This window comes from Rhynchophorus ferrugineus, unplaced genomic scaffold (genome assembly GCF_030347505.1).
Source record: "Rhynchophorus ferrugineus isolate W39M unplaced genomic scaffold, kcgeb_rfMv2 rfM3, whole genome shotgun sequence".
NCBI lineage: Eukaryota > Metazoa > Arthropoda > Insecta > Coleoptera > Curculionidae > Rhynchophorus > Rhynchophorus ferrugineus.
This window is the reverse complement of record NW_027472582.1, coordinates 11228237-11254646: the sequence shown is the minus strand read 5'-3', so window position 1 is coordinate 11254646 and position 26410 is coordinate 11228237. Positions and strand designations below refer to the sequence as shown.

General features: G+C 32.7%; 1 protein-coding gene across 1 annotated transcript in view; it reads left to right on the top strand.

Moving 5' to 3' along the window:
• inaE (inactivation no afterpotential E) overlaps positions 1-26410 on the top strand; it is a 185737-nt gene that overhangs the window by 134557 nt on the left and 24770 nt on the right. The window contains exons 3-8 of the mRNA XM_076400030.1: positions 1527-1738; positions 2814-2915; positions 4291-4465; positions 17896-18115; positions 21435-21630; positions 24972-25207. Of these exons, the coding sequence (XP_076256145.1) occupies positions 1527-1738; positions 2814-2915; positions 4291-4465; positions 17896-18115; positions 21435-21630; positions 24972-25207 (1141 nt within the window). The remainder of the gene's footprint in view (positions 1-1526; positions 1739-2813; positions 2916-4290; positions 4466-17895; positions 18116-21434; positions 21631-24971; positions 25208-26410) is intronic.

The window sequence follows — 26410 nt, the reverse complement described above, 5'->3', positions numbered from 1 at the left end:
ATTCTGTTTAGATAATCTAGGAGATCTAAATTTTGGTCGTAGGAATGTTAGTGTATCATAGAAAGATAAAAAATTATTTATAAATAATCAATAAAACCACTAATGCACATAATCAAAATTTATGACATCAGCAAGTTACAATATTGCCCTATTAACTTAGAATTTTGGTTTAGAACATTTGTCCGTTTGTAATTTCTAATTATTATCATTAATGTTTTAAAGAATTTTATAGACATTTGACAACAGTGTCGCCCAATAACAATACAAATCGAATTTTATGATTTGGTTACATATTTAAGTGTATTAGAGAGCTTTCTGTCTCTTTTTAACTAAGGTAAAATGAGAATACATTTTTACAAGCTGTATTTGGCAGCATATTCGACGTCATTTCTGACGTGCATTGGCTGTTTTATTGGATACACTATATAATAAGAACAGTATTGTCATAACAAAAAAATCAAATAGAATAAACAATGGAAGATGGATAAGAAAACTTGATGAATAGGTATCAAGTGCAATTTGCGAAAGAAGGTTTTGCTTAGTTTAATTTATTTAACTTAAAACAAATTCACCAGTTCAAACAGAAAAATAAATAAGTAACTTAGAAAACATAAAATTAGGAATGGTTCTTTAATAATTCATTCACAGTAGATATCTAAATCAAGAATTTATATGGTTGTCAACACTTTTAAAATTTTCTTAAGTCTTATTACCTTGAATAACGTCCAGTCTTTTCGGGCAGTTATGGTACTAAGTTTTATTTGCTATGAATATAATATGGTTCATATTTAGCTCGCATATCCTTATAAAATATCTATTTCTCATCATCCGTCATTTTTTTTCCCTTCAATTGGTTTCTTTAAAGTGTCATAAACCGAAAAATTATTTTATACACTAGAAAATTTCAAGAAAACCTTTTTTACTCATTTAATCAATAGTGGGATATTTGAAATAAAACTTGATTCATCGACGTCAAAGTGTCATCTGCTTTGGTTATAGTGTATTTTTGTATTTGTATTTTAGTCTTTGAAAGGTGTTGACTTCGATTTCTGAAATCAGATTTAAAACCTTCTTTGGTTTAGATTTAATCTAGTTAATCTAGTCCAAAGAATTTGAAATTTTGAGATTAGAGGAGAACTAGAAATCAAGCGGAGCTAAATAAGGTATGTGAATAATGTGGTGGTTGCGGAATAATGTGTAAATGTTTGTGAAGATGTAAAACCAATGCTATGTAAGAAGGCACATTATAGTGATGAGAATAGGTCAAACTATCAAAGTCGGAAAGAATTGATATAACTGTGTTTATAACATCTTATAACTTTTTGATAACGCAGTATGTTTAACTAGTTGTGATTTAATTACTTCCCATTGTTATTTTACTAAAATACTGATTAGTTGTGTGTTTTTAGTATTGAGATCAACAATTAATATTAATTAATTGTTAATTAGTAATAAATAAAATATTATTTAGTAATTACAATTGATATTGATCTACTTAATAATGAATGTATTTCTCTTTGTTTCAGGACAATAATATTAACCGTAATACTTATCGTAGTAAAATACGATCGAAGTGTACAATGTGTTCTGCTGTTATGGGGACTGGTGATCGGATACTTGGTCATCTTAATTCTATCGATGGTGATAGAAATATGCGTGTGCGTCGTGGCTTTAAGAGGAAGTATCCTGGACACTGGTCCTAGGAGTTCTATGCAGTATATATTATATATAAGACTATGTGAGTACTACTTTTATATATCCTATTATACGTGGGTTGCTTTCTATATTCTGAGCCTTGGCAATACTATTTGTTGTCCATCCGATGTTTACTATTGGTTTACAAGTTTGGTCTTTATAATCGTAACCTTCTTCAGAACGTTTTGCCACTTGAGCATAACTTGAATTGTTTACAGTGAAGTGCAAATTCTGTCTTAGTAATAAAAAGAAGTTCACTCCTGAACATTTTTGTGCTATAATTTTCTATGAGTTTCGTCGCAGACTATCAACAATCTACTGTATGAGTCTTCCAAGGCGAAGCAAAATGTTTAGGGTGCGCGAAACACTTGGAAGAATTATTTTTATATTATTTTTATTTTGTTTGTAATAACTGGACATGTGGCAACTAAGTACTGTAAAGCAACGTGGATTCTGAGTGGCGTAAAACTACTTGTTTACCAGAAGTGCTTCGTGAAATACAAAGAAGAAATCTGCAATGATGGATCATTCTTCATCATGATAATACAAGCTCTGACACATTTACTGAAGAAACTATCTACTAATGGGCCTAATAATGCGCTCAAAATATAAATAACAACCCTTGTATAAATTATCATAGTGGCGATGTGTCAAATAAAACTCTATTAAACTAAAAGTAGGGTTTTATGTATTGGCATAAGCAATATTATTGAAGCTGCTATATTGAAATAACAATAATATCTACTAATCTTAGTAACTGCCTTTTATTCTATAATGAAGAACATTATTTTCTTAATATGAGCGTATATGAATACAACATTTTAGTTATTTTGATGAACTTATCTAAAAAGGTGAAAACAAAGAATAATTCGAGCATTTAGAATAGAGATATACGGAAGTAGGGTAACTTTAGCCCTTATTGAGTTGTACATTTAAGTTTAATTTGTATGGTTACGCATGAACAATATATTAAACCAAATAGAACCAATATATTGAAGAAATTTAATTACTAGGATAATAATTTTTATCAAAATATTAACTAAGAAATAATTATATATATAGTTCATTATATAAAGGTATAATATGGTGACAACAAAATGTTTTTTTTAAATTTGCAGCTGTGATGATCATCGAAGCTGGCTGGTTATCTGCTGGAGTAGCTTGGTTGATGAATTATTATGTTGACTGTCCTATAGAAAATGCCAAAGAGACTGTACTAGGTATGTATGGAAGTGATTTTTTCTAGTAATCTGTTTAGACTTTTTTTTCAAATTCTTAAAATTTTGAAATCTGTAAGTGTTCATTTGCCTTTTATATCTGGATTCGTAAAGTTTGAGATTTGAAGCACGTATATGAAGTGCTTGATGACGTGTCAATTTATTGCCTCTATTGCTTGTAGTAACAGAGCAAACTTTTTCATAATTTTTGTGAACGAAGAACTACAATTTGTTAATGACTACAATGACTTTAATCATGATTCCACATCATTTTTGAACTGATGAATTTGTTTTATGATATTTGGGAGAATTTTAGAGTCTGCTTTCTACCAACTAGGATTCGAACATGCGACTATCGGAACTGTAGGATGACAATTAAGGTGGCTCATGAGAATGAAGTTGGAGAAGTGGAATATTAAATAAGCGTCTGTTATAAAAAAAAAACATCATATCAAAGTGTGTGCCGCGCGAGCTAAATTTTGAACAAAAACAACAACGACTTGATGATTCGGAGCAGTGATGATCAAGCGTATTAAACCCTAGTTTTTTCGCCAATATGTGACAATGGATGAAACATGGCTCCATCATTTCACTCCGAAATCCAATCGACAGTCATCCGAGTGGACTGCACATGCGTGGGAAAACGCAACAGTCGGCTGACAAGGTTATGGCGCCTGTATATTGGGATGCGCATGGAATAATTTTCATTGACTATCTTGAAAAAAGAAGGGCCATCAACAGCGACTATTAAATAGCGTTATTGGGCCGTTTGAAAAACGGCCGCATTTGAAGAAAAATAAAGTGCTGCTCCAACAAGACAATGCACCGTGCCACAAATCAGTGAAAACGATGGCAAAAATCCATGAATTGGGCTTCGAATTGCTTCCTCATTCACCGTATTCTCCAGATCTGACCCCCGCAACTATCTCCTGTTCTAAGATCTCAAAAGAATGCTTGCTGGGAAGACATTTTCGTCGAATGAAGAGGTGATCGCCGAAACTGAGGCCCACATCGTACCACAAAATGGTTTCGAAAGGTTGGAGGGTCGCTATAATGAGTGTATCACCCTTGAAGGGAATTATGTTGAATAAAAAAAACTAATTTTGTCAAAAAAATGTGTTTTACTATGGTAGGCCGGAGAATTTTCAATTGACTTGTTAAATGAAGGAAGTTTATCATAACATAATTATCTTGACTTTTTTGTCGTACTTACAATAGTATCAATGAATAAACAATGCAACAATGCTTGTGTGATGGAGCATTGAATAAAAAGAAAACTAAAATCATATTGAAATGAAATATATTATTAGTTAATTTATATGATAATTATAACAATTATTAATTTATTAGTTAACTAGCGTTTTTATTTTTGTTCCAGCAATGGTGGTGTTCAACTGGTGCATTTTATTATCAGTATTAATAACGGTTTGGTGTTGTTACGACACAGCTGGCCGATCCTGGGTAAAAATGAAACAATACCAAAGATCCATGAGAGAATCTGAGTCCAAGTTTCAGTATAAGCGTTCCGGAAGTACCAGGAACTGGAGACAAAGGTAATGTTCTCGGTTACGTATAGATTTACATCGTCATTTAATGTCGTTCCACATTTTATCGAAAAGATCGCTTTAACAGTTAAGGAGCAGTGTTCTTTTCTTTATTTGTAGCGTAGTTAGAGTTGGGGGCAGAGTGTGTGATTGCTATGAAAGGCGCGCCTTGTCCTCGATAGTTCTTCATCGGTGTGACGTACCATTTTTTGTTATTTCGCGAATGTGAGTCGGTTTGTAGATTTTGAGAGTGCTTGTTCGTTTTGTGTTTGTGTTTGATTCGCAACACACGCTTTGGCTGTTTTATTAATAACACTGTAGCAAGCAGCTGATGCCGATAATTCTTAGATGTTTTATTAACTATTGATTATAACTTCCTATAAATCTAGCGTCATATGAGGGGGTATTAAATATAAACAGTAATTTGGCTTAACATGTAATTCCGATTTAAAGGATTCGATGCTCGAGTATACTTTGGTTTATAAGGAGGGGGAAACCGAGGTGGGTAACAGTTGAGCTTGGTTTTATCAGGATACATACAGATACTTAATAAATATCTCCGGATTTGACGCATGCGTATATTGAGCTCCATTTATTTGTCAAACAGAATAGTTCAAGTTTTTTTATATATACGTTATTTTTTATATATAAATATACGCAAATTTGATAAATATTAGGAGGGAAGGAGGGAAAAAAATTTGAAATAACATTTTATATAAAACAGTTATTGAATACATTATTTTAATTAAAACAACATATTTAAATTAATTTATATATTTCAAGAATTAAGATGAACTCCAAGTAGAAACAAAATAGTGGTGGATGTGGTTCTACTCCATCAGCAAACAATACCAAAATCGTTTAGATCATTTCCAATATACCACCATATAAGAAAGCAGCGAAATTGTCTTAAACATCTCCAAATATCATCAACTATGATCCTTACTGAAATTTTTGCTACTATTCTTGATCCACAAACCCCGTTAATGAAATGACTACCTCGAGCATTCAGTTAACATATTATACATTTACTAGCTTAAAAATAATGGATGGTCATACTTTTAAGCTGAAGGAAATATCCTGTATATACATTATTTTTATAAAACAATAATTTTACTTATACTCTTATATAATAATACCTTCTCCTTTCCTTTTTTTGTCATTAGATCATTAGGGTGCCGTCGATAGTTTTAAATTTTGTTTATTTAATCCAGGTTTACTTTTGTTAGCAAATTTAATTATTTTATAGTATCACCGTCCACTGTTCTTGCACCCTAGCAATATCCTGTCTTTTTCTTCTTCTCTGATTCTCTGAATTTCATAATCTTCGACTTACACTCTCAAGAAATTCTGGCTAGATATCACCTATAAAATAAAAATTAAATCATTACTAAAATACATCATGTTTAAAATAAATGTCTAATTATTACAAGTTAGTACAATTTTTGCTACTATTCTTGATGGACCACACTATAAATAAAATTGTTGATTTTACAACTTTTAAAAATTTAACATTCTGCACTTATCCTTCTTTTTCCATTTTTGAAAACCATAAGAATCACCCAGAATGACACAACAATGTAATTATCATTCCTACAGAATTATCAATGAATCCAATTAATTTGAATCCACTCGAAAAGAATATACCGCCCTTAGAAAAGGAACGCAATATAGTTTATTATTTTCTATGATTTTCTACGCAGGATGGGACGCATGTGGATCCGGAGATATTTGTTAATAATTTATCCTGTGTTCGATTCAGTCCACAGTACAGCCATGATTGAGCGCGAGGTACCTTCGCCTGTTGCCCAACGCATTATCATAAAGTTTTTAACCAATGAAACAGTTAGCCATGGGAAATTTTCAGTCTTTTGAAGGTACAGTTTGGGGATGCTACGCTGTCTCAGAAACGAGTGTATACGGGGGTCAGAGAATTCAGGGATGAACGAGAACATGTCGACAATGAACTTGTTTTTCTTTTCTTTCTTCACGATCGACGAACGGTGAATGCGACTTTCTGAGAGTTACTATTCTGAGTTGTTACAGTCGACAAAAATCGCGTATCGACGGGGTATGCCCATTCGAGACATCATCATCCTGCATGATAACGCCAAGCTACAAACTGCAGTTTTGACAAGGAAATAAATTGGAAGATATGCGCTGGGGAACCCTTATAGCGCTGACTTGTAACCTTCTGATTATTTTTAGGTTACGCTCTTGAAAGAATCACTAGGGGGCAAAAGATTTGAAAGCAACGAAACACTAGATGAGTATGTGCGCAATTGGCTGATAAGTCGTCCTCAAACTTTTTGTGAAGAATGAATATTGAAGCTTCCAAATCCGTGGCAAAAGTATGTAGAGCACGGAGGTGCCTATATTGAAAAATGTAAAATGCTTAGTTTGTATATAACATTGACCAATACATTTTTTACATATATATTAAACTCTCGTTTTACCAACGAGGTTCTCGGCATTAAGCCTACCGACTGGCGAGTGACCAACTTAAAAAACATCCCAGAAGACATCCGGTCTTACCCAGCCTGGTTACTGGCGTGACTGGGATCATTTTCCTTGTCGGATTTTAAACTCTTGCCTAGAACAATCACAAATATTCGCAGGATTCGAACCCGCGACTATCACAACAGTAGTAGGACCGTCCTGTCGCCTTTACCACTTCGCCACCAAGCCGGCAATCAATAAATTTATTTTACAAAATTATCTTTTATATTTGATTCCCCCTCGTATTTGTTTATTATAATATGAAATTTTGAGACATTTATTTTTATGAATGACAGTATCAGATGGGGCTATAAAATAACGATTTTTATGTTGGTAGTTCTCTCTTTAAACTGTGTTGAGTTTTCTTGTTCGAACTTACACCGTGCAATTTACTGGTAGGGGACTCCAAGATTAGGTCAATAACGTGCTGCAGAATAACAATGCTGGAAGTTCCTTTTTTTTAACATTTCGATGATCGTGTTTGTTTACGTGTGTTTTTTGGTGCATATGATTATTTTTCGATATACCGTGGGGTATTGGAAATCACCCAACATCTAATCATCTTACTCAGTTTGGGGAGATCATAGTTGCAGACCGATATGCAATTAGATACGCACGTAAATTAGTTTCAGCAAGGGAAAGTTTAGGGTAAACATTTTCCCAAAATGTGAACCGGTTAACTATTATATTTAGTTATTCCTGTAGTTTAAGTGTTTAGTTTACTGTGAGCCTAGAAATAAGGCAGCATACCAGTGAAAATAACGATTTTACTGTTTCAATAGCAGACATCAAGCTGATTTTACTATTACTAGAGCGAGTGAAGCATCTTATAGAATACCAGACTCAATGAATCTTTTAGTTGAAGAAGGTCACTCACTTCCGAGTTCTATAATACCACACTTTATCAAAGATCCTGGTGATGTCCAATTAGACTGTCCCCATGAGGTACTTGTCATTGAAAGTGCTTCTGTGCTCGCAGTTTAATAGGTATTTGGTTCGAAAGGCAAACTTCCCTTCTTGGACGATTTTCATTCTCACAGCTTGAAATAGGGCGCAGAGAATTTATCTCTCAACGACGTTTGTACCCAGCAGGCCGAATGGACATACAGGATAATTGCAGCAATATAAGCGTGTTTTCAGATTTTTCAGAAAATTGTTCCAAAATAGAATTTGTGATATTTATTAGCTCCATATGCTAGACTTGAACAGAACACAATTTTGTCGTTAGATGAGTTAGAAGTAAAGAAAAAATAATATCAGAATGCCAAATAGTTTAAACATTTTAATATGGATTTTTAGCTAAAAAACTAAAATCTATAATAATTTTGGTAAATCTTTGGTGAAATGTGTTAATTACAGATTACAGAATAGGTTATCTGGACTGGATGATTGATATCAATTAACTATTCGTTTAGTAACAATCTTGTTATTTAAATCACCATCATTCCACTCGCTTTAGATTCTTCATATGTTTAATAACACTATATACGTACATACAAAAATAACTTAGCAACATAGCCTGCAGAAACTCAAAATAACTCACAGAAAGAATAATTTTCTTACTATAATACTTGTGATCATGTAAAAATAGAGAAGAGATTTGATGTTTTTATTTATTAGTTATATTATTTTTGATGTTATTCTATTAGTTAAATATGCATCAGCATCATCTGACTAACGTTATTTTATAGCAACTTTTCCTAATATAAAGACACAGTTTTATCATTCTTCATCTTCTGTATATATCTTCTACAACATCATTACGAATAGAATTAACAAATATAATTAATATTTTATAGTTTATAAAGTTCGATTGCTATTAAAGTTTACTAATATCTTTCTTCTTTTCTGACTTGCTGTATGAAAGTAGCTTTCTTCTTTAATATCCTACTAGCATTTGGTAGTATTGTCAGTTTTCGTTTTAGTTCTAATATCATAATAATATTATATTATAATATAAATATATATATATATATATATATATATATATATATATATATATATATATATAGTATATATGTATATATGTACTAAAAGTTTTAAACTATAATTCTAGTTCTATATATAACTCTGGTTTATGTAATACTCGTACTTCTTTGAATATATTTGAACTGTTATTAAAGTTCTTTGTTCTCTGTTTAACATTTGGAAACAAAAATAAGATAGTTTGCATTTTTATGACTTTTAAGCACAAAACGTATTAAACATGCTGGTGCTTTATTTGCCTAAATCATACTACAGTTTATTAGCTGAGACACGCTTTAACACTAAATCAGGCTTGTATATATGTATTATTCTCACGCAATGTCACTTGGTAGTCAGTAATTTAATGAATACACAATGAAGGATATATTTATTTGATTTTATGTGTTTGAGGAACAGAGTACATACAGTCTATTCCAAGAGTTTTGTACATACTAATATAATTTCATTATTTCTATTTCATTAGAATGTGTGCTTAAGAATGTTTTTTTTTCAACCGTATGATAATTAAGAAAGAGATTTACAATTCGTTAAATAAAATATTGAACTCACGTCATCTGAATTTTGGCTTTGACATATGGAACAAAAATAATGCTGGCATAGCTTATTTTAACATTATATTGCGTCTAATGTATATGTTATCAAAGAACTCAAACTACAATTGTAGTTAATACAGTCATAATAGTATAATATATATAAACAGTATAATAGTTACTAAGTTAGAGTTGTGTTATATTATATAGTCTATCCAAAGTAGGTGTATACATCATCTAAATTTGTGAAGTCGAAACGGCGCAATGTTGTATCAACGCTGAGTTTTAGTTCAGTTTGGCTTTGACATACAACAAAATTCTAATCTAAATAAAATAATTAAACAAAAATACTGTTATCAAATATAATTTATTTTAACATTTTAGTAAATCTAATGTATATATTATCGAACGAGTTAGAGCTACAATTAAGTACCCAGTTATAACAGTTTGTAGGTTAGGGTTGTGTTTGATTATATCTACATTGAACTATTTTCCATACCATCTAAGAGTTAGTAGTATCCCCTGAAGACCTAATCCACCTAATTAACTATTGTGTATCCAAGTAATATATTTTACTTTCCTTAGAGAGCATATTTACCTTTTACTCTTAGTTCTTGTGTCCTTCGGAATAGTGTTTCCTTGTAAAGTCATTTTGATATCACTGTATTTCTCCTTGGTTTATTCTGCATACATATTTCTTGATAAAACTGGATTTATTCACTGAATTCTCCCTAACGCAGTTGCCATATACAATACATATGTAAAACAGTTAGTATTCTTTCTCTTCTCACACATTTTAATTGAATTTAACTGAATTTTATAATACATTCGACAGTATTAATGACGTGTATTGCCTGTTTTATTGGAAGGACTACCATGTTTTGAGAATAGATTTAACTGTTTGAAAAGTAGCACCTATGCTGATGTTTATCTTACAAATCAACTGATAGAAATATATCCCAACCAAATGCATGTGCTATGCAACTAGTGTATCTAACTCTACATAGCTAGCTATCAAAATTATAACTCTAGATACCAAATTAATCAATTTATCGAAAAGACAGAATAACAGGCCACGGCTGTGGCACAGCCATCGCCGTTAAAAATAACATCAAGTACATCCAACTGCAATCGCAGACGCTGTCAAGTCTTGAACATGCTTCCATAGCAATCGAGTCAAATAGCAGGTGAATTCAATTTTATTTCAAGGAAATGCCTCCAAATCGGGGGTGATTTTACTGCACACCATCCACTTTGGAACACAGGCAGACCAAACACTGCTGGTGCGGGCATCGCCGGGATAATAAATGAGATGGAACTTGGGCTAATTGCTCCACGTGAACCAACTCACTACTCCTCCAATCGACCATCAATAATTGACTTTTTCATCTATCAAAATTCGAATCAAGCCCAGAGGCTCAGGTCAGACCTGCAAGTACTCCAAGATCTCGATTCTGACCACAGGACAATCTTCCTCACCATCAGCGTCTTTCCCCTGAGTTCCGTTGTCCCTAAACCCATGAAAACCACCGACTGGAGTTTGTTTCAACTCGAGCTTCAACGGACGGGACCTGTCCCAAGTATAAATTCTTCAGAGGATTTAGAAAATGCAGTATCAAAACTCACTCTAGATATTCAGACAGATGAAGACAGAGCTACCAAAACAAGTAGCCCTGAACCGTTTCAATTTGACCTCCCTAGAGAAATAAAAGAATTAGTCAGGCACAAGAACCGATTAGCGAGAAGAGCTCGCGTCACTCTGGATCCCGAGGACAAACGGACGGCACAGCGTGCAATCGGAGAAGTCACGGACAGGGTTAGAGCCCTGAATGAGAAGAAATGAGAATCATTTCTTCAAAAGCCAGGCAACCCCACTGCCCCAAATGACTTCTGGCGCGCCGCCAAAAGCATAATGGGGAAAAATTTTAACGCAATCCCTCGTCTGAAGGCTGATACTTCTACGGATATCGCCTTCACAAATCCAGAAAAAGCTGAGCTCCTCGCAAACGCGTTCGAGAACCAAATGGAATGCAGTCCTTCTCTGGACCCACCTCAACAGACATTATCCATCATAAACGACACTATCCCCTCTCTAAAGAGAAAATACATCAAGTCAGTTCATCTTCTGAAGAGCATAGTATCTCCCAGAGACTCTCCATAAAACGTCTGTCTTCCAAAAAAGCTCCAGGCCCAGATTGTATAACAATAAACCATCTAAAAACTTCACTAGCAAGCAACTATCCGGATTTGCTAACATTATCAACTCCATCCTGATAAAAGGTCGAAAAACCGGAGCCATCTTCTTAGATGTCTCCAAAGCTTTCGATCAAGTATGACACCATGGTCTAATATTTAAAGCGAAACAGCTAGGTCTACCGAGTGACCTAATATCCCTAATAGATTCATACTTGGACGGTAGGTCCTTTCAGGTGAGGATTGGTTAAGCAATCTCCTCTCGTAAACAAATTTCTGCAGGAGTCCCGCAAGGTGCTCCACTAGCCCCAGCACTATTCAACCTTTATATGGCTGATTTCCCGCTCTACAAACTTTCCCACACCAGCATCCAGATCGCCCCCAAATCGATAAAGTTCCTATCCCATGGCTCCAGAAAGTTTCGTACCTCGGTCTCCAGTTCGACCGCAGGTTCCAATGGTCAGCCCAAATTCAGCACGCCATTTGCAAAGGAAACAACCATTCCCCGAACCTGAAGCGACATCAGCCAAAAACCATTTAGTTCTAGCTGGTGAACCCACTAAATGAAAAAAAAGACTCTACATAGCAAGTGATTTCATTTATAAACATTTTCTAGTTTTGAAATATACACAATACTAATTGGTAATAATGACTCGCTAGTAAAATAAAATAACATCTCAACTTTCAAAATTTCCTGATGACATATAAAAAAGCAATAGAATATGCTAGAGGTGCGCCGAGAAAAATATCGTTATTTCGATATTTTAAAAAATATTGATATATCGTTTTCTACATTTTTATAAAATATTGATATATCGGAGAAAAAATATCGATTTTTTTTGCAACAATGAAGAAAAATATTGATATTTTACCATTTTTTTTTGTAAATTATATATTGTGAATCTATATTTTTAAGAAAAAAATAAAAATATTGATATATCGGCCCAAAGATATCGATATTCTTTGAATATTGTAAAATATTACCATTTTTTAATAAACTTATTATTATAAATAATTAACAGGTTTTTTTATAATGTTTAAAAGATATATTTAATTTTTTTTAAATATCGATATATCGGCCAAAAATATATCGATGTATCGATATTTTTCGACATCCCTAGAACGTGCATTCTCGATAAGAACAATAAAACCGGCAAGTATCAATCTTTATTCAGCTACAAACTGTATTTATATCGACGACATCGGGATGGATCTAAACGCGCGAAATGCAGGAAACCTTTTAAGCCAGTTCTCAATCGATGCGAAGGTGATATAAAAAGGCGAGGCCTTATCACCGTTGCCGAGACAATTCACCCTCGGGGTTTCCGTAAAGCGATCCGGCGAAGGATTTTCGTTATTAGTTTTTATTGAATCTGATTTGACGGTTTTAGGAGGATCGCGCGCCAGGAAGTAGGCTAATGATGGTTTAATTTGTTACGAGACCTGTCACGTTGGTCGTATCCAATTCCGCTATCAGCCGCAGTTTATATATATCAAGGGGAATGGTGGTCTCTTTTTTATGCCGGATTTAATTCTGCTGATGGCCTGTATGTGTGTGTGTGTGTGTGTTAAGCCTTGGTTTGTACTAATGACGAATACGTTTTAATTAGTCCTGCATGTTTGATAACGATGTCATTTTGCTAATGATATTCGGCTTGTTATAGCGGCGATACGAATTCAACTTCGTGAATTGTGATTGGTTGAAAGTGAACGTGCGCATTTTCTTGATATTCTTTTGAAAATTAGTATTTTTATTTAAAATTAGTATTATGAGACCACGGGTTCAGTTCCAATAATGGGTTAATTGAAAAGTTCCTAACCTGACACATAGATGGCGCTACTAGAATTAAATGCATATGTTTTTCAGTTAACCCTAACCCTCAAAAGATGCGTGTATAAATTTGACAGCTGTTGAATCATTAGTTTGTGAATAATAGCATTTTGCGTGAAGTAACTTTTGCTATTGTGAAAAAAAAGGATAAAATGGAATTTCGCGTGTTGATAAAATATTGATTTTTGAAGGGAAAAAATACAGTTGAAGCAAAAACTTAACTTGATGCCGAGTTTCCGAACACTGCGCCAGGAAAATCAATGGATTGGTGAAAACAGTGAAACGGTGAAGACGGTGAAAACAGTGGATGCCCAAAAAAGGTTGTTACCAACGAAAACATTTTAAAAATCCACAAAATGATTTTTAATGACCCTAAATTGAAATTGAATGAAATAGCAAACAATCTAACACTAACTGAGCGGGTACATCATATCATTCAGGAATATTTGGGTATGAAAAAGCTCTGTGCAAAGTGGGTGCCGTGCGAACTCATTTTTGACCAAAAACATCGATGAGTTGATGATTCGGTGATCAGTGTGAATGAACAGTGTTTGAAGATGATCAAGCGTAATAAACCCGAGTTTTTTCGTCGATATGTGACAATGGATGAAATATGGCGGCATCATTTCACTCCAAAGTCCAATCGACAGTCATCTGAGTGGACTGCACACGATAAACCCGCTCCAAAGCGTGGGAGAATGCAACAGTCGGCTGGTAAGGTTATAGCGTCTGTATTTTGGGATACGCATGGAATAATTTTCATTAACTACCATGAAAAAGGCACGACCATTAACAGCGACTATTACGTAGCGTTATTGAACCGTTTGAAGGGCGAAATCGCCGAAAAACGGCAGCATTTGAAGAAAAAGAAAGTGCTGCTTCACTAGGACAATGCACCGTGTCAAAAATCCATGAATTGGGATTCAAATTGCTTCCTTATCCACTGTATTCTCTAGATCTGGCCTTCAACGACTACTTCCTGTTCTCAGGTCTCAAAATAGTGCTCGCTGGGAAGAAATTTTCATCGAGTGAAGAGGTGATCGACGAAACTGAGGCCTATTTTGAAACAAAGAACAAATCGTACTAAAAAAAATATTTTGAATAAAAAAAACTCATTTTGCCAAAAAAATGTATTTAATTTATGATTGGTTCGTTCTGCGTATGCCCATTACGATAATCTACATCAGGTTGTGACTACATCATCTTAATTGGTTCTGAACTAGTTTTTTAGCCTCTCACCAAGTAGGCCCAATGTCATTACCAGTTAAAATACCTATGTCCTTACGCAAATTGAAATAACAGGTTGCCTTTAATTTTATCATATGCTTTTAAGAATTGCCTTCTTTTTAAGACAATGTCTTCGGGGGTTATCCTTATACTATGTAAATCCTATATTTCTTAACAGTGTTTGAAGTGATGACTTATATCCCATAAAGAATTTTTCCTAATTTTTTCCTAAATTTTCTATAGATACTTTCCATACTGTCATTTATCTCTAAAATAATTGTGTTAAATTATGTATATATTAAAAAATCTACTCACTGTTTTATGAATTTCATAAATTTAATCTTGAATAAAACTAATATCAATTTATATAGATAATTTCTTTTCGGTAAACCTAAAATTATATTGTTTTTCTTTTTTTTAGAGATTTTAGTCTTGTATCCATACTAATATTCGGTGCAGCTATAACCTCTATTTATAACCTCTTATTATCACTAATGTTTTGAAGACTTTTACAGAGATTTGACAACCTAACGACTTTTGCAGGCTGATTCGGTTACATGTTCGAACGTAATCAGATAGCATTGTATCTCTTTTTATTCAAAATGAAAAGGAAAATATTGTCTACTATTAAAACGAATTTGCAAACTGTGTAAGTTCACTGCTAATTTGGATAGACTACGCTACTGATCCTAATGAGCTATTGTCTCTTCCCCTGTTTCTCTGCAATATTACTACTTACTTTATTATTTTTGCAATCCCTTACTTAAATCAATTACAATTATGACATCGCAGCATTGTTCAACAAAAAAATCGCATAAAGGACACAGAAAAATCGAATAATTCGCAGCCTATGTAAACAGAATTCTAATTAAACCTGTTTTCTGTTCGGGGCAGATAAGGGCTGGGATGCCTTATAAAAATCAGTTGCGACCAGGTCCTAAGTCAACACAAATAAAATCGGGACTCATAATATCGGAAACCTTAAAATCCTTGCTTTTTTTGTTTGACTATTTTACTGGTTTTTTTGAATGCAAGTGAGCGAGATGTCTTACAACGATACAATTGTTATTTTGTGAGGGAGAAACAATGGTGTTTTCGATGCTTTCTTAAATAGCACCAATACAACGGGTACTGTGCCCGGGCATTTTCAATCGATTTGATGTTAAAATGTATTCGTAATGTTTTACAAAAGATGGCATATTGCACCACAACATACACAGTTTGACTGTGACTCTCTAAATTAATGTCTCGCTTAATTATAAAATTAATTATTAACTTAAAATTATTTAAATTAATTATTAATTATTTAAAGGAAAATGAATATTTCCAACATAAGAAAGCTTTTTTAAAACCAATTTTAACTACATGTTCTTAATTAAACCTAATTAATGCTAAAATTAGAATTGTTAAGAGATTTTGATAAGAAAGTGTGGAGAATGGACAATTGACTAAACATTTGCAACTAAGAAGAATATCATAATTAGACGTAATTAAGGAGAAATAATTGATTATAAATTGTATCGTCATTTCTAAACAATTACAAGAATTGACAATAATGAATTACTGAAGTGTTGGTAAGAAAGAATTACTAAGAATTCAACCAGAAGACCAGAAGCAGTAAAATGTCGAAAAACAAAAGAAATATCGAGAATTAATCAAGAATCAAAAAGAATAAAATTCCTATATATCAGTATTATCCACACCCGAGCATACGATTTAGTAAGTCAGTTCCATCTAATTCATAATTATTTTCATTATACCGTACTGATTAAAATATTTAAGCGTATATATACTTTTTATTATTAATTAAAATAAACAGCTCGCCTTTGTGTATTAATTTACACAAAAAGAGAAAATAAAATGTATTTAATTTACAACCTTGTTTTCCACAAATGTATTAATATATGTTATATAAAATGTCAAGATAGGCACATAATAAAATTTTATGGAATTATAAAAAAATGCTTCCTGACTAAGACTATGATTGACTAAGAAAATATATACAATGGTATGATTTATGAAAATAATTGACAGGTTTAGCTCTAAATCTAAAGTTTAACTGTTATTTAACAGTTTAACTTGACAAGTAATAGTAAAGATGCCATGATATTAGTATGAAAAATTCTGGACTTACTAAAAAGTTACTATATATTAATTAGTAAATGCATTCAATAAAAATTATTCACCAGTAATAATTGACACTTACAAAGGAATACAATTTAAATAACAATATAAATAATAAAATTAAACATTTAAGAAGCAAAAAAACATGGCTTAACTCATCTGCCACTGTATGTTATATATCAAACAATTCATATTATTAAAATATATATCTATATGTTTTAATATATAGATTAAATACTATAAATTACTTGATTTATTAATATGATGATTATCCATATATTTCAATACATTTTTGAATACATACAAGAATGACGTGATGTATTACGAAATATTGAAACCTGATTAAACGGTCAATAGTAAACACTACCAACAACAAATGATCAATTTGAACCATATATTGGTCGAAAAAGTTTGTCTCGTCCGACTATCAACTGTTCGCATCAATGGGACACGCGCTTTCAGAGCAAAAGATCGTAGATAATGAGTCGATGAAAGTTTATGCCCAAATGACAAACAGTTTTTTGACAAACAATTGACTGAAAGATGGAAAAGGTGTATATAGTCGAATTGTCAATACTTTGAATAGTTTCCTGAAAATCGTTTTTTTTTCTTCGAAAAAAAAACCCATAATGATTGATGGAACCATTGTTAAGCGTTCATTAATAACTTTTTCTTACATAAATTTGTGATGATAAAACAGACTACTGTTTAGATATAGTGGCGTTTTTTCCTATATTTCATTGAAGTTAAATTATATCCACTCCAATGCTGAGAAAAAAACAAATAAAAATCTAAATGATCTACACATTAAACGAGAACTAATTAAAACATCAATAATTTGAATCAATTTAACCGAAAATCAAATGATACTGTGATAAACATACAATATATAATCCGTATCATGTCGAATATATTAATCAAACATTCGAAAAATGGACCGAACTTTTTGTCTCATCTCGGGACAAGAAAGGGAACCGATTTATTATCTTCCGCCCTTCCGCGCTTATTCCTCTTCGTTCCCGTCCATATTTATCATTGTTCTGTTGTAGGAAAGTTCTGCGAGCTTATCAGGACAGTTGGCACAACAGGTGTCGTTTTTTGTTTTGCTGTTCGACTCCGTCCGATCGGAATCGGAACTCCTTCGCCGACATCGCCAGGCTACTGTCCGATTTCTTTCGAGACCTGGACGTCGTGCCCTCCGACGTCATCGTCGGGTTGGTGTTGCTCAGGAAGTTCCAAAAAATCGAACGAAAAGCGATAGTAGAGCAGGTAAGTTTGGTAGAAATAGACTTTTTGGTATAACGGCTTTTTTATGTTACCTGTCATAATTTATGACTTTTTGGTGATTTTAAAATATTTCTGAAGTTAAAATGTTTGAATAACAGCTAAAACATAATAGCAGCGTTGGGAACTATCGACTGAAAACTAGCCGAAGCTAATTTATGTTCAAAAAAGTAGTTAACACGTTCGCTGTCGATCTGGGATCAAATACTTACCCTAGAAATCGACTACATTTTTATGATTATAACAATAAAATATTCATAATAACGATTTTTAACGTGTATCCATTCTAGATTTTAATATTTTTTGACAAAAATTAATTTAATAACACTCGAACGCGTGGCGAATGAAAATAGACAGAATAGGAAAATACATTGTTGATTAGAAGATATAGTTTAATATACCATAACAAAATTATATATAGTAAACTACTAAAATAACACAAAATATCTATTCAAGTAAATTGAGAAGTCAATAGGAATAAATGAAAAAAATTTCCATATATGATCAACTATAATCGCTATTATTCTAGATCCACAAACCCCACTCCATTCCAAAATTCCTATTAAGGAATTGACTATCTCAAGCTTTCGATTAATCTGAAAGAAATCTCAGTCAATAAATCATTATTTTTACAAAACAATAATTTATTTACTTATACTCTTATATAATAATGCATTGTATTTTCCTTGTAATTAGATCATTAAGGTGTCGTTGATAGTTTTATATTTTGTTTATTTGATTCAGGTCTACTTTTGTTAGCATATTTAATTATATACTATTCTTGCATCTTAGCAAAATGCTGTCTAATTTCGTCTTCTCTGAATTTCACATTCTTCGATTTTCACTCTCAATAAATTCTAGCTACATTTTTACCTATAAAATAAAATCACTACATCATTACTAAAATATATTATGTTTAAATAAAGGTGTTATTATTACGAGTTAGTATAGTTTTTGGTACTATTCTTGATGGAAAACCTCATTAATGACTTGACTATATAACAAGAATCATTTTTTTCTCTGTTCTTGTTATCTTTAAACTTTGGCGTATCTTGATACTTATTCGATGTAATTGAAAATGATGTCGTGTTATAAATTTGACAGCTAACATTCCCACTATAAATAAAATAGATGCTGTTTGAATTTTATAAATTTGAAAAACATAACCCTACATTCTACACTTGTTCTTTCATATTTTAATACCAATGTATGCTAAACCACCAAGAAAAACACAACAATGTAATTATTATTACTATAGAATGATTAATAATAATACAAATTCTAAATATTCAAGATTTTTTTGTTGTTTTAACTTGATCGGCTGTACCGATCGACTAGAAAAGAATGTACCGCCATTAGAAAAAGAAGTTAATATAGTTTATTCTTTTCTATGGATTATTGTATGCAGCAGAGTGCGCATGCGCCAAATTCGGAGTTGTTGTGGAGTTACGTATTCTCCGCACATATAAGGCGCTGGAGTGTAATTGGCATAAAAAAATAACGCTTCAACTATTTTTTCCACTCGTGATAACAGACGGAGGAAGATGTATAAATTCCGTCCCATGTTAATTTTGAGAGAGAAATGTACGGAGATAATTGCTTGGATCTCTGAGCCGTCATTAATTCATTTTAAAATATCCCAAAATGACAATGGCATAATATAATTGGTTTATTTCTATTTCATTCGAATGTGTACTTATGAACGTTTTTTGTTTTTTTCCAACCGTGCCATAAGTGATCGATATATCGATATAACAGGTCAATTAAAAAGTCCCTGGCCTACCATAGTAAAACACATTTTTTTTGCAAAATAATTTTTTTTTATTCAACATAATTCCCTTCAAAGGTGATACACTGATTATAGCGACCATCCAACGTTTCGATACCATTTTTGTAGTACGACGTAGCAAAGGACAATGCTTCAAAATAGGCCTCACTTTCAGTGATCGCCTCATCATTCGACGAAAATTTCTTCCCAGCGAGCATTCTTTTGAGATCTGAGAACAGAAAGATATGGAGAATACGATGGATGAAGAAGCAATTCGAAGCCCAATTCATGGATTTTTGCCATCGTTTTCACTGACTTGTGACACGGTGCATTGTCTTGGTGAAGCAGCACTTTCTTTTTCTTCAAATGCGGCCTTTTTCGGTCGATTTCGTCCTTAACGGTCCAATAACGCTATGTAATAGTAGCTGTTGATGGGCCTTCCTTTTTCAAGGTAGTCAATGAAAATTGTTCCATGCGTATCCCAAAATACAGACGCCATAACCTTGCCAGCCGACTATTGCGTTTTCCAACGCTTTGGAGCGGGTTCGTCATATACAGTCCACTCGGATGACGATTGGACTTTGGAATGAAATAATGGAGCCACGTTTCATCCATTGTCACATATCGACGCAAAAACTCGGGTTTATTACGCTTAATCATCTTCAAACATTGCTCCGAATTATCAACTCGTCGTTGTTTTTGGTCAAAAGTGAGCTCGCGCGACACCCACTTTGCACAGAGCTTTCTCATACTCAAATATTCGTGAATAACATAATGTGCACGTTCAGCTAATATCTTTAGAGTGTCTGCATTTTAACAACAACAACATTTTTTGGGCGTCCACTGCGTTTACCGTCTTCGGTGCTCCTTTCACCACGTCTAAACTTAGCATAACAATCCTTGAAGGTTGATTTTCCAGGGACAATGTCCGGAAACTCGGCATCAAACCAAGTTTTTGCTTCAACTGTATTTTTTCCATTCAAAAAGCAATATTTTATCAACACTCAAAATTCCTTTTTATGCATTTTTTTCACATTAACAAAAGTTACCTCACTCAAAGTGCTATAATTCACAAACTAATGATCCGACAGCTGTCAAATTTATACACGCATCTTTTGAGGGTTAGAGCTAACTAAAAAATATATGGTTTTATTCTAGTAGCACCATCTATGTGCCAGGTCGGGTACTTTTCAATAGACCTCTTATACGACACCAACTTGGTCCTATCAGACAACGAACATATTAAGACCGAAGCGAATTTGTCTTGCAACCGATGGGAGGGTTTTGCTAGATAGCAACCATGCTTTATCCGCTGTTAGAATAAAATGCGAAGGAAAATATTGTCTGATTCTAAAACGAATTTACAAATTGCATCAGACAATACATTAAATATCTTGATGATGTGGGTTCACTGCTATTTTGATTTGATGATTATATCATACTTTCAATAGTAACAGATGATTCTAAAAGATATTTTTTAGTTGTAAGTAAACAATATTTAGAGATAAAAATTTGAATTTTACATTTTTCTTTCAGCGCAAAAATGATACGTACGAATTCCTGTCCGGCGTGGCCATCACTCCCCGAACGCAATTTCTTTCGCTGCACGAGGACGGCAACGATTTAGAGCTCTTCCAGACTGTCATACATTACGCTCACTATGCAGTTAGGGCTTACGGCTGGCCCATTCATGTGGTGATGAATAAGACCGGAATTTGCCACTTGTGCACTGGTAAGATATACATTCGCGCTATACAGCGTCGCTACACGGCCCGTTTCGTTTCCTTTATGTTTCTGCTTCGTGCCATTCAGGCAGACATGTTTATAATTTTGAAACGATTGTGTTAAGGTTTGTAATGAAGCCCGAGGGCGTCAATGAAAGTTTATCATGCAGTTAAGCTTAACTTTTTTTATTATTAGGGATTAACTTTTTATCTACTTATTTTAAATTTGCTTACTATTATACTTTTGATTTGAAAAGCCAATAAAAAATATTTGTGGGGTTATTTTAAAACTCAGAGCGTTTCAAATCAATAAAAATAAAGATCATCTTGGTTATGTTTAGCTCAGTTTCGCTCTAACCATTGTGTTATGTAGACGTTCAAATTTTATTGTGGATAATAAATATACGCCACAAGAACGAGCAGAAATAGTGACCATATGTATTGAAAATACTCGTTCCATTATTGCCATTCAACGGAAATTGCGTCAAAAATATCATAATCCTCTAGTACATCACAAAACCACAATTTATCGTTTACATGCGAATTTTCGAAAGGTACGATACGACAACAGACAGGTCTCGTTCTGGAAGACAACGGACGTCTCGTTACGCTAAAAATGTGCCTCTAACGCGCAATAGTGTTGCAGTGACTCTAAAAACATCAATTCGGAGATATAGTTCCCAGTTACACATTTCTGCACACAGTTTAGGGCGAACTTTGAAAACTGATTTGAATAATATTCCCGTACAAAATTCAATTAGTCCAAAAATTGCTATCGAGAGATCCTGATCAACGAGCTGAATGCAGTAATGCAATCCTGAGACTGTCTGGTGAAATTGAAGATTTTCCGTCTAAATTAATAACGAGCGATGATGCCCATTTTCTTCTGTAGCCACGCTAATAAACAGAACAGTCGATTTTGGGGAACACAGAATCCTCAATTAATTCATGAAACATCATTGCATTCACTAAAAACAATTGTATAGTGTGCTATTCATGCTGGAAACATCATTGGTCTCTATTTTTTTTTTTTGAAAATGACCGAGCTGTTGCAGTTACTGTTAGTGTTGAACGGTACCAAGACACGATTAGAATTGTTTTTGTGCCTAAAATGGAAGAGGAAGGACTAGAGGACATGTGCTTTCATCAAGATGGGGACACAGAATGCACAGCTCGTTCAACAATTCAATTATTGAATGACGTTTTTCCACGAAGACTAATTTCGCGAAGTGGCGATTTAGCTTAACCAGCCAGATCCTCCGAATTTAAAAGCACCAGACTTTCTTATACGGTGTTTTAAAATCAAAAGTTTATGTGAATAAGACCCAAACGATTCAACATCTAAAGGACAAATGCCTTAAAAAGAGGCGAAAGTTTCATAGCGAATCGCAGTCACCATTTAGCAGACGTAATTTTTTAATCATAACCTTTTCATTGAGCAAATTATAATAAAAATGATAAACTATGCTAGGGCGAAGTCAGACATAGTACGAAGGGAAAATAACGCACGACGTACCAGCTTATATGCTAACACCAACAATAATGAACCTGCAATGAGATCAAGGGAAACAGAATTACGAGATCCTACCTTTAGTGTTAGTAGTACTGGCTACAGTAAAACGAAAATGCTCAATATATAAATAATAAATTTGTAAATCAATAAATAATAAGCAACTATGCAATTGCTATTGTGCACTCACTTCTCTTAACTCCGACTAAGATGAACGTGCAATTCCTACAACGGAAAAAGTCAGATACGCTAGCTACACCGTTACCAAGAGCCGATAGGAACCACATTTGCTGGCGTTTATATATGTTCCAGATTGTCAATATAACATAATTACAAAATATAGTCAACAAACAACATATAATGGATAATAACGTATTAATAACATATAATGGATAATGACCTTTGCACACGGTATGAAGGGAAAATAACGCACGACGTACCAGCTTATATCCCAACACTAACACTGATGTAACTAGGTCTCGCTAGGATGAAGCTAAATTTTCAAATAAATGAACAGTACTGTTGTTAAAGAGAACGTGCAATGTGTATACAGGAAAAGCAAAAGGCCATGCTAGATACATTGCCACCAAGAGCCAGCAGAAACCACTTTTGATGGCGTTTATGTATGCTTCACGTAATCCATAGATCATAACTAAACATCCGTAACTCTGGCCACTTTGGCGTTAGTTTCTGATTTATAAAATAGTTATAGTTTTTATTTACAGTTGCAACCATAAAACTATTATCTTTGATTTACCATTATTTAGGAATTATGAGTAATATACGACGATCGAAAAAATAATAAAATAGAGTAGAATAAAATAGGTTACCATAAATGGACAAATAAATAAATAAGTAGAGGACACTAAATAGAGAATAACAAATAGAAAATAATAAATAGAGAGTGATAAATGAAGAACAATATATGGAAAATAGTAATAAAATACAATAAATAAACTCTAATAAATATTAAATAATAAATAGAATGTAATAAATGAAGATCTAATAAATAATAAATGGACATTAAAAAAAGAAAACTGTGAATAAACTCTGAACGTCTTTAGAAATGAACTCTTATTAAGTTCTAACATCCCTAGGAAGTGTTAAGATATCACATCTGGCAAATACATCCACTGAAGAACCATTAACAATGTTGCCTTTCATTGTATTTTTTTCTGTATTCGCAAAGGTCAAAAATTCCTTCTTTTATCGTTCCTTACATTATCGTTGGAAACTTTAAAACAACCTAAAATTAAAAGGTTTAAAATCTTACAATACCAGATGGAATTCTAAGTACCATAAATATTCCGAACGATTTATGATTTCCTTGAATGGTACATGTATTTGACTGTATATGAACAAATAAATAAGTTTAATAATAAATAATAATAATATACAATATGATATTTATGATTTCCTTATTATACTTTACTACTTAAAAGCACTAGTGATAAGAGGTTTTAACTCTAACCTATAAATTATTGTGGCTGTATAATTAACTGCAGTTTTTAGATGCACTATAATGTTAAAATAAATTATATTTGATAACATTTTTGTTCAATTATTTTATTTAGGTTAGAATTTTGATGTATGTCAGAGCCAAACTGAACTAAAACTCAGAGTTGATGCGGCAACATTGCGACGTTTTCATGTCACAAATTTAAATGACGTCTGTACAAAATAACTTTGAACAGACTATATATAAAAACGTAATATCATTAACCTAAATTATATAAACTAATTAAATGTTTACCCAAGTCGTTACCCATTTAGTACATAATATATATAATTACATTCACCATATATATTACCGTATTACCATTATCAATATTTACTTAGGTCTGCAGTGCTGTTGTCTGCCGTGTCGCAAGCACACCGAACACGATGCCGAAGTGGTCGACGATAATTGCTGCCGCTGCAACTTTGCAGCTTTACAGAAATTAACTAACCTGGGCGATATAGAGATTATCTACGCCACGTATCACGTCGATGTTGGCGAAACCCCTTTCTTCGTCGCTGTCGATTACGACAGAAAAGCAATAGTTATCAGCGTCAGAGGGACGTTATCGATGAAGGTAGTTTTATTTGTTGTTTTGCCTTTAATCCTTTTTAGTATGGTATAACTGCAACCAAATAATTATATTAATAAGAGTTTTTAAATGAGATTTCTGAAATTTTGACATACTTTTTGGTATTTCAGTTTCATATCAGGTAACTGTCATTGTCAAATATATTTTAACGCTGCCTTGATTTAGTCACAGTAGTTAAGGTCACGTCAATTGGCTTTCTTTATTTGTGTGTCCACATTTTCATTTTCTCATAATATTTTACAATTCTACATGGTTTTTAAAAAATAAACCGACTGTTAAAGTGAAATATCAAATATACCATAAGGTAGGTTGCTGCACAATACTCTACCGTACTCTTAGGTACGCCTAGCACGCGTACTAAAATTTAATTTTACCATGTTGCCAGTTCCTGTAAATTATATGTATATTTCAACTTCGGCGACAATAATTTTATCTAAATTATTTCGTCAAATTAAAGTTCAAGGTTTGATAAGTTGATTAGTACAGATGTCATACTAAACAGAAACACCAGAAATTATTTATAAATATGTCTAATTTTGCAATAACTTATATTATAGGAAAAAAAGAGAGATGAAGTAATATGTAAGATAAGAAATATAATTTATTTATTTTTATATAACCATTATAAAAAATATATGCAACAACAACTAAATAATTATATTAATAAGAGTTTTTACCTATAATACCTAATTGATGACAAACAAATCTAAAGGTGCTATTTTTTTGAGCAACAATTTTATCGATTTTTAGCTCTTAGATATATATATATATATATATATATATATATATATATATATATATATATATATATATATATATATATATATATATATCGGAGTTTCACACATTGCGACGTTTTGACGTCACAAATTTAGATGACGTATGTACAAAATAACTTCGAATGGATTATGTGTTTACAAATTTTATTGGTGATTCATTCATTACATTTAAGTTGCCTATAATATTACTTTTTTTAATTTTTCATAACCTTAACGACAATATTTTGAAGTAAATCTAGTTACAGAGGTATTTGAGGAATTATAGAAGATTTAATTGACTGTTTCAAATATAAGGTTTTAGGTATAAGGTTTTTTTTATCATGCTTGAAGCTCTATTATGACCTCTCTTCTATTATTAAGATTTACACCTATTTGAAACTAATATATCAGCATTTTTTTGGTCAATAGT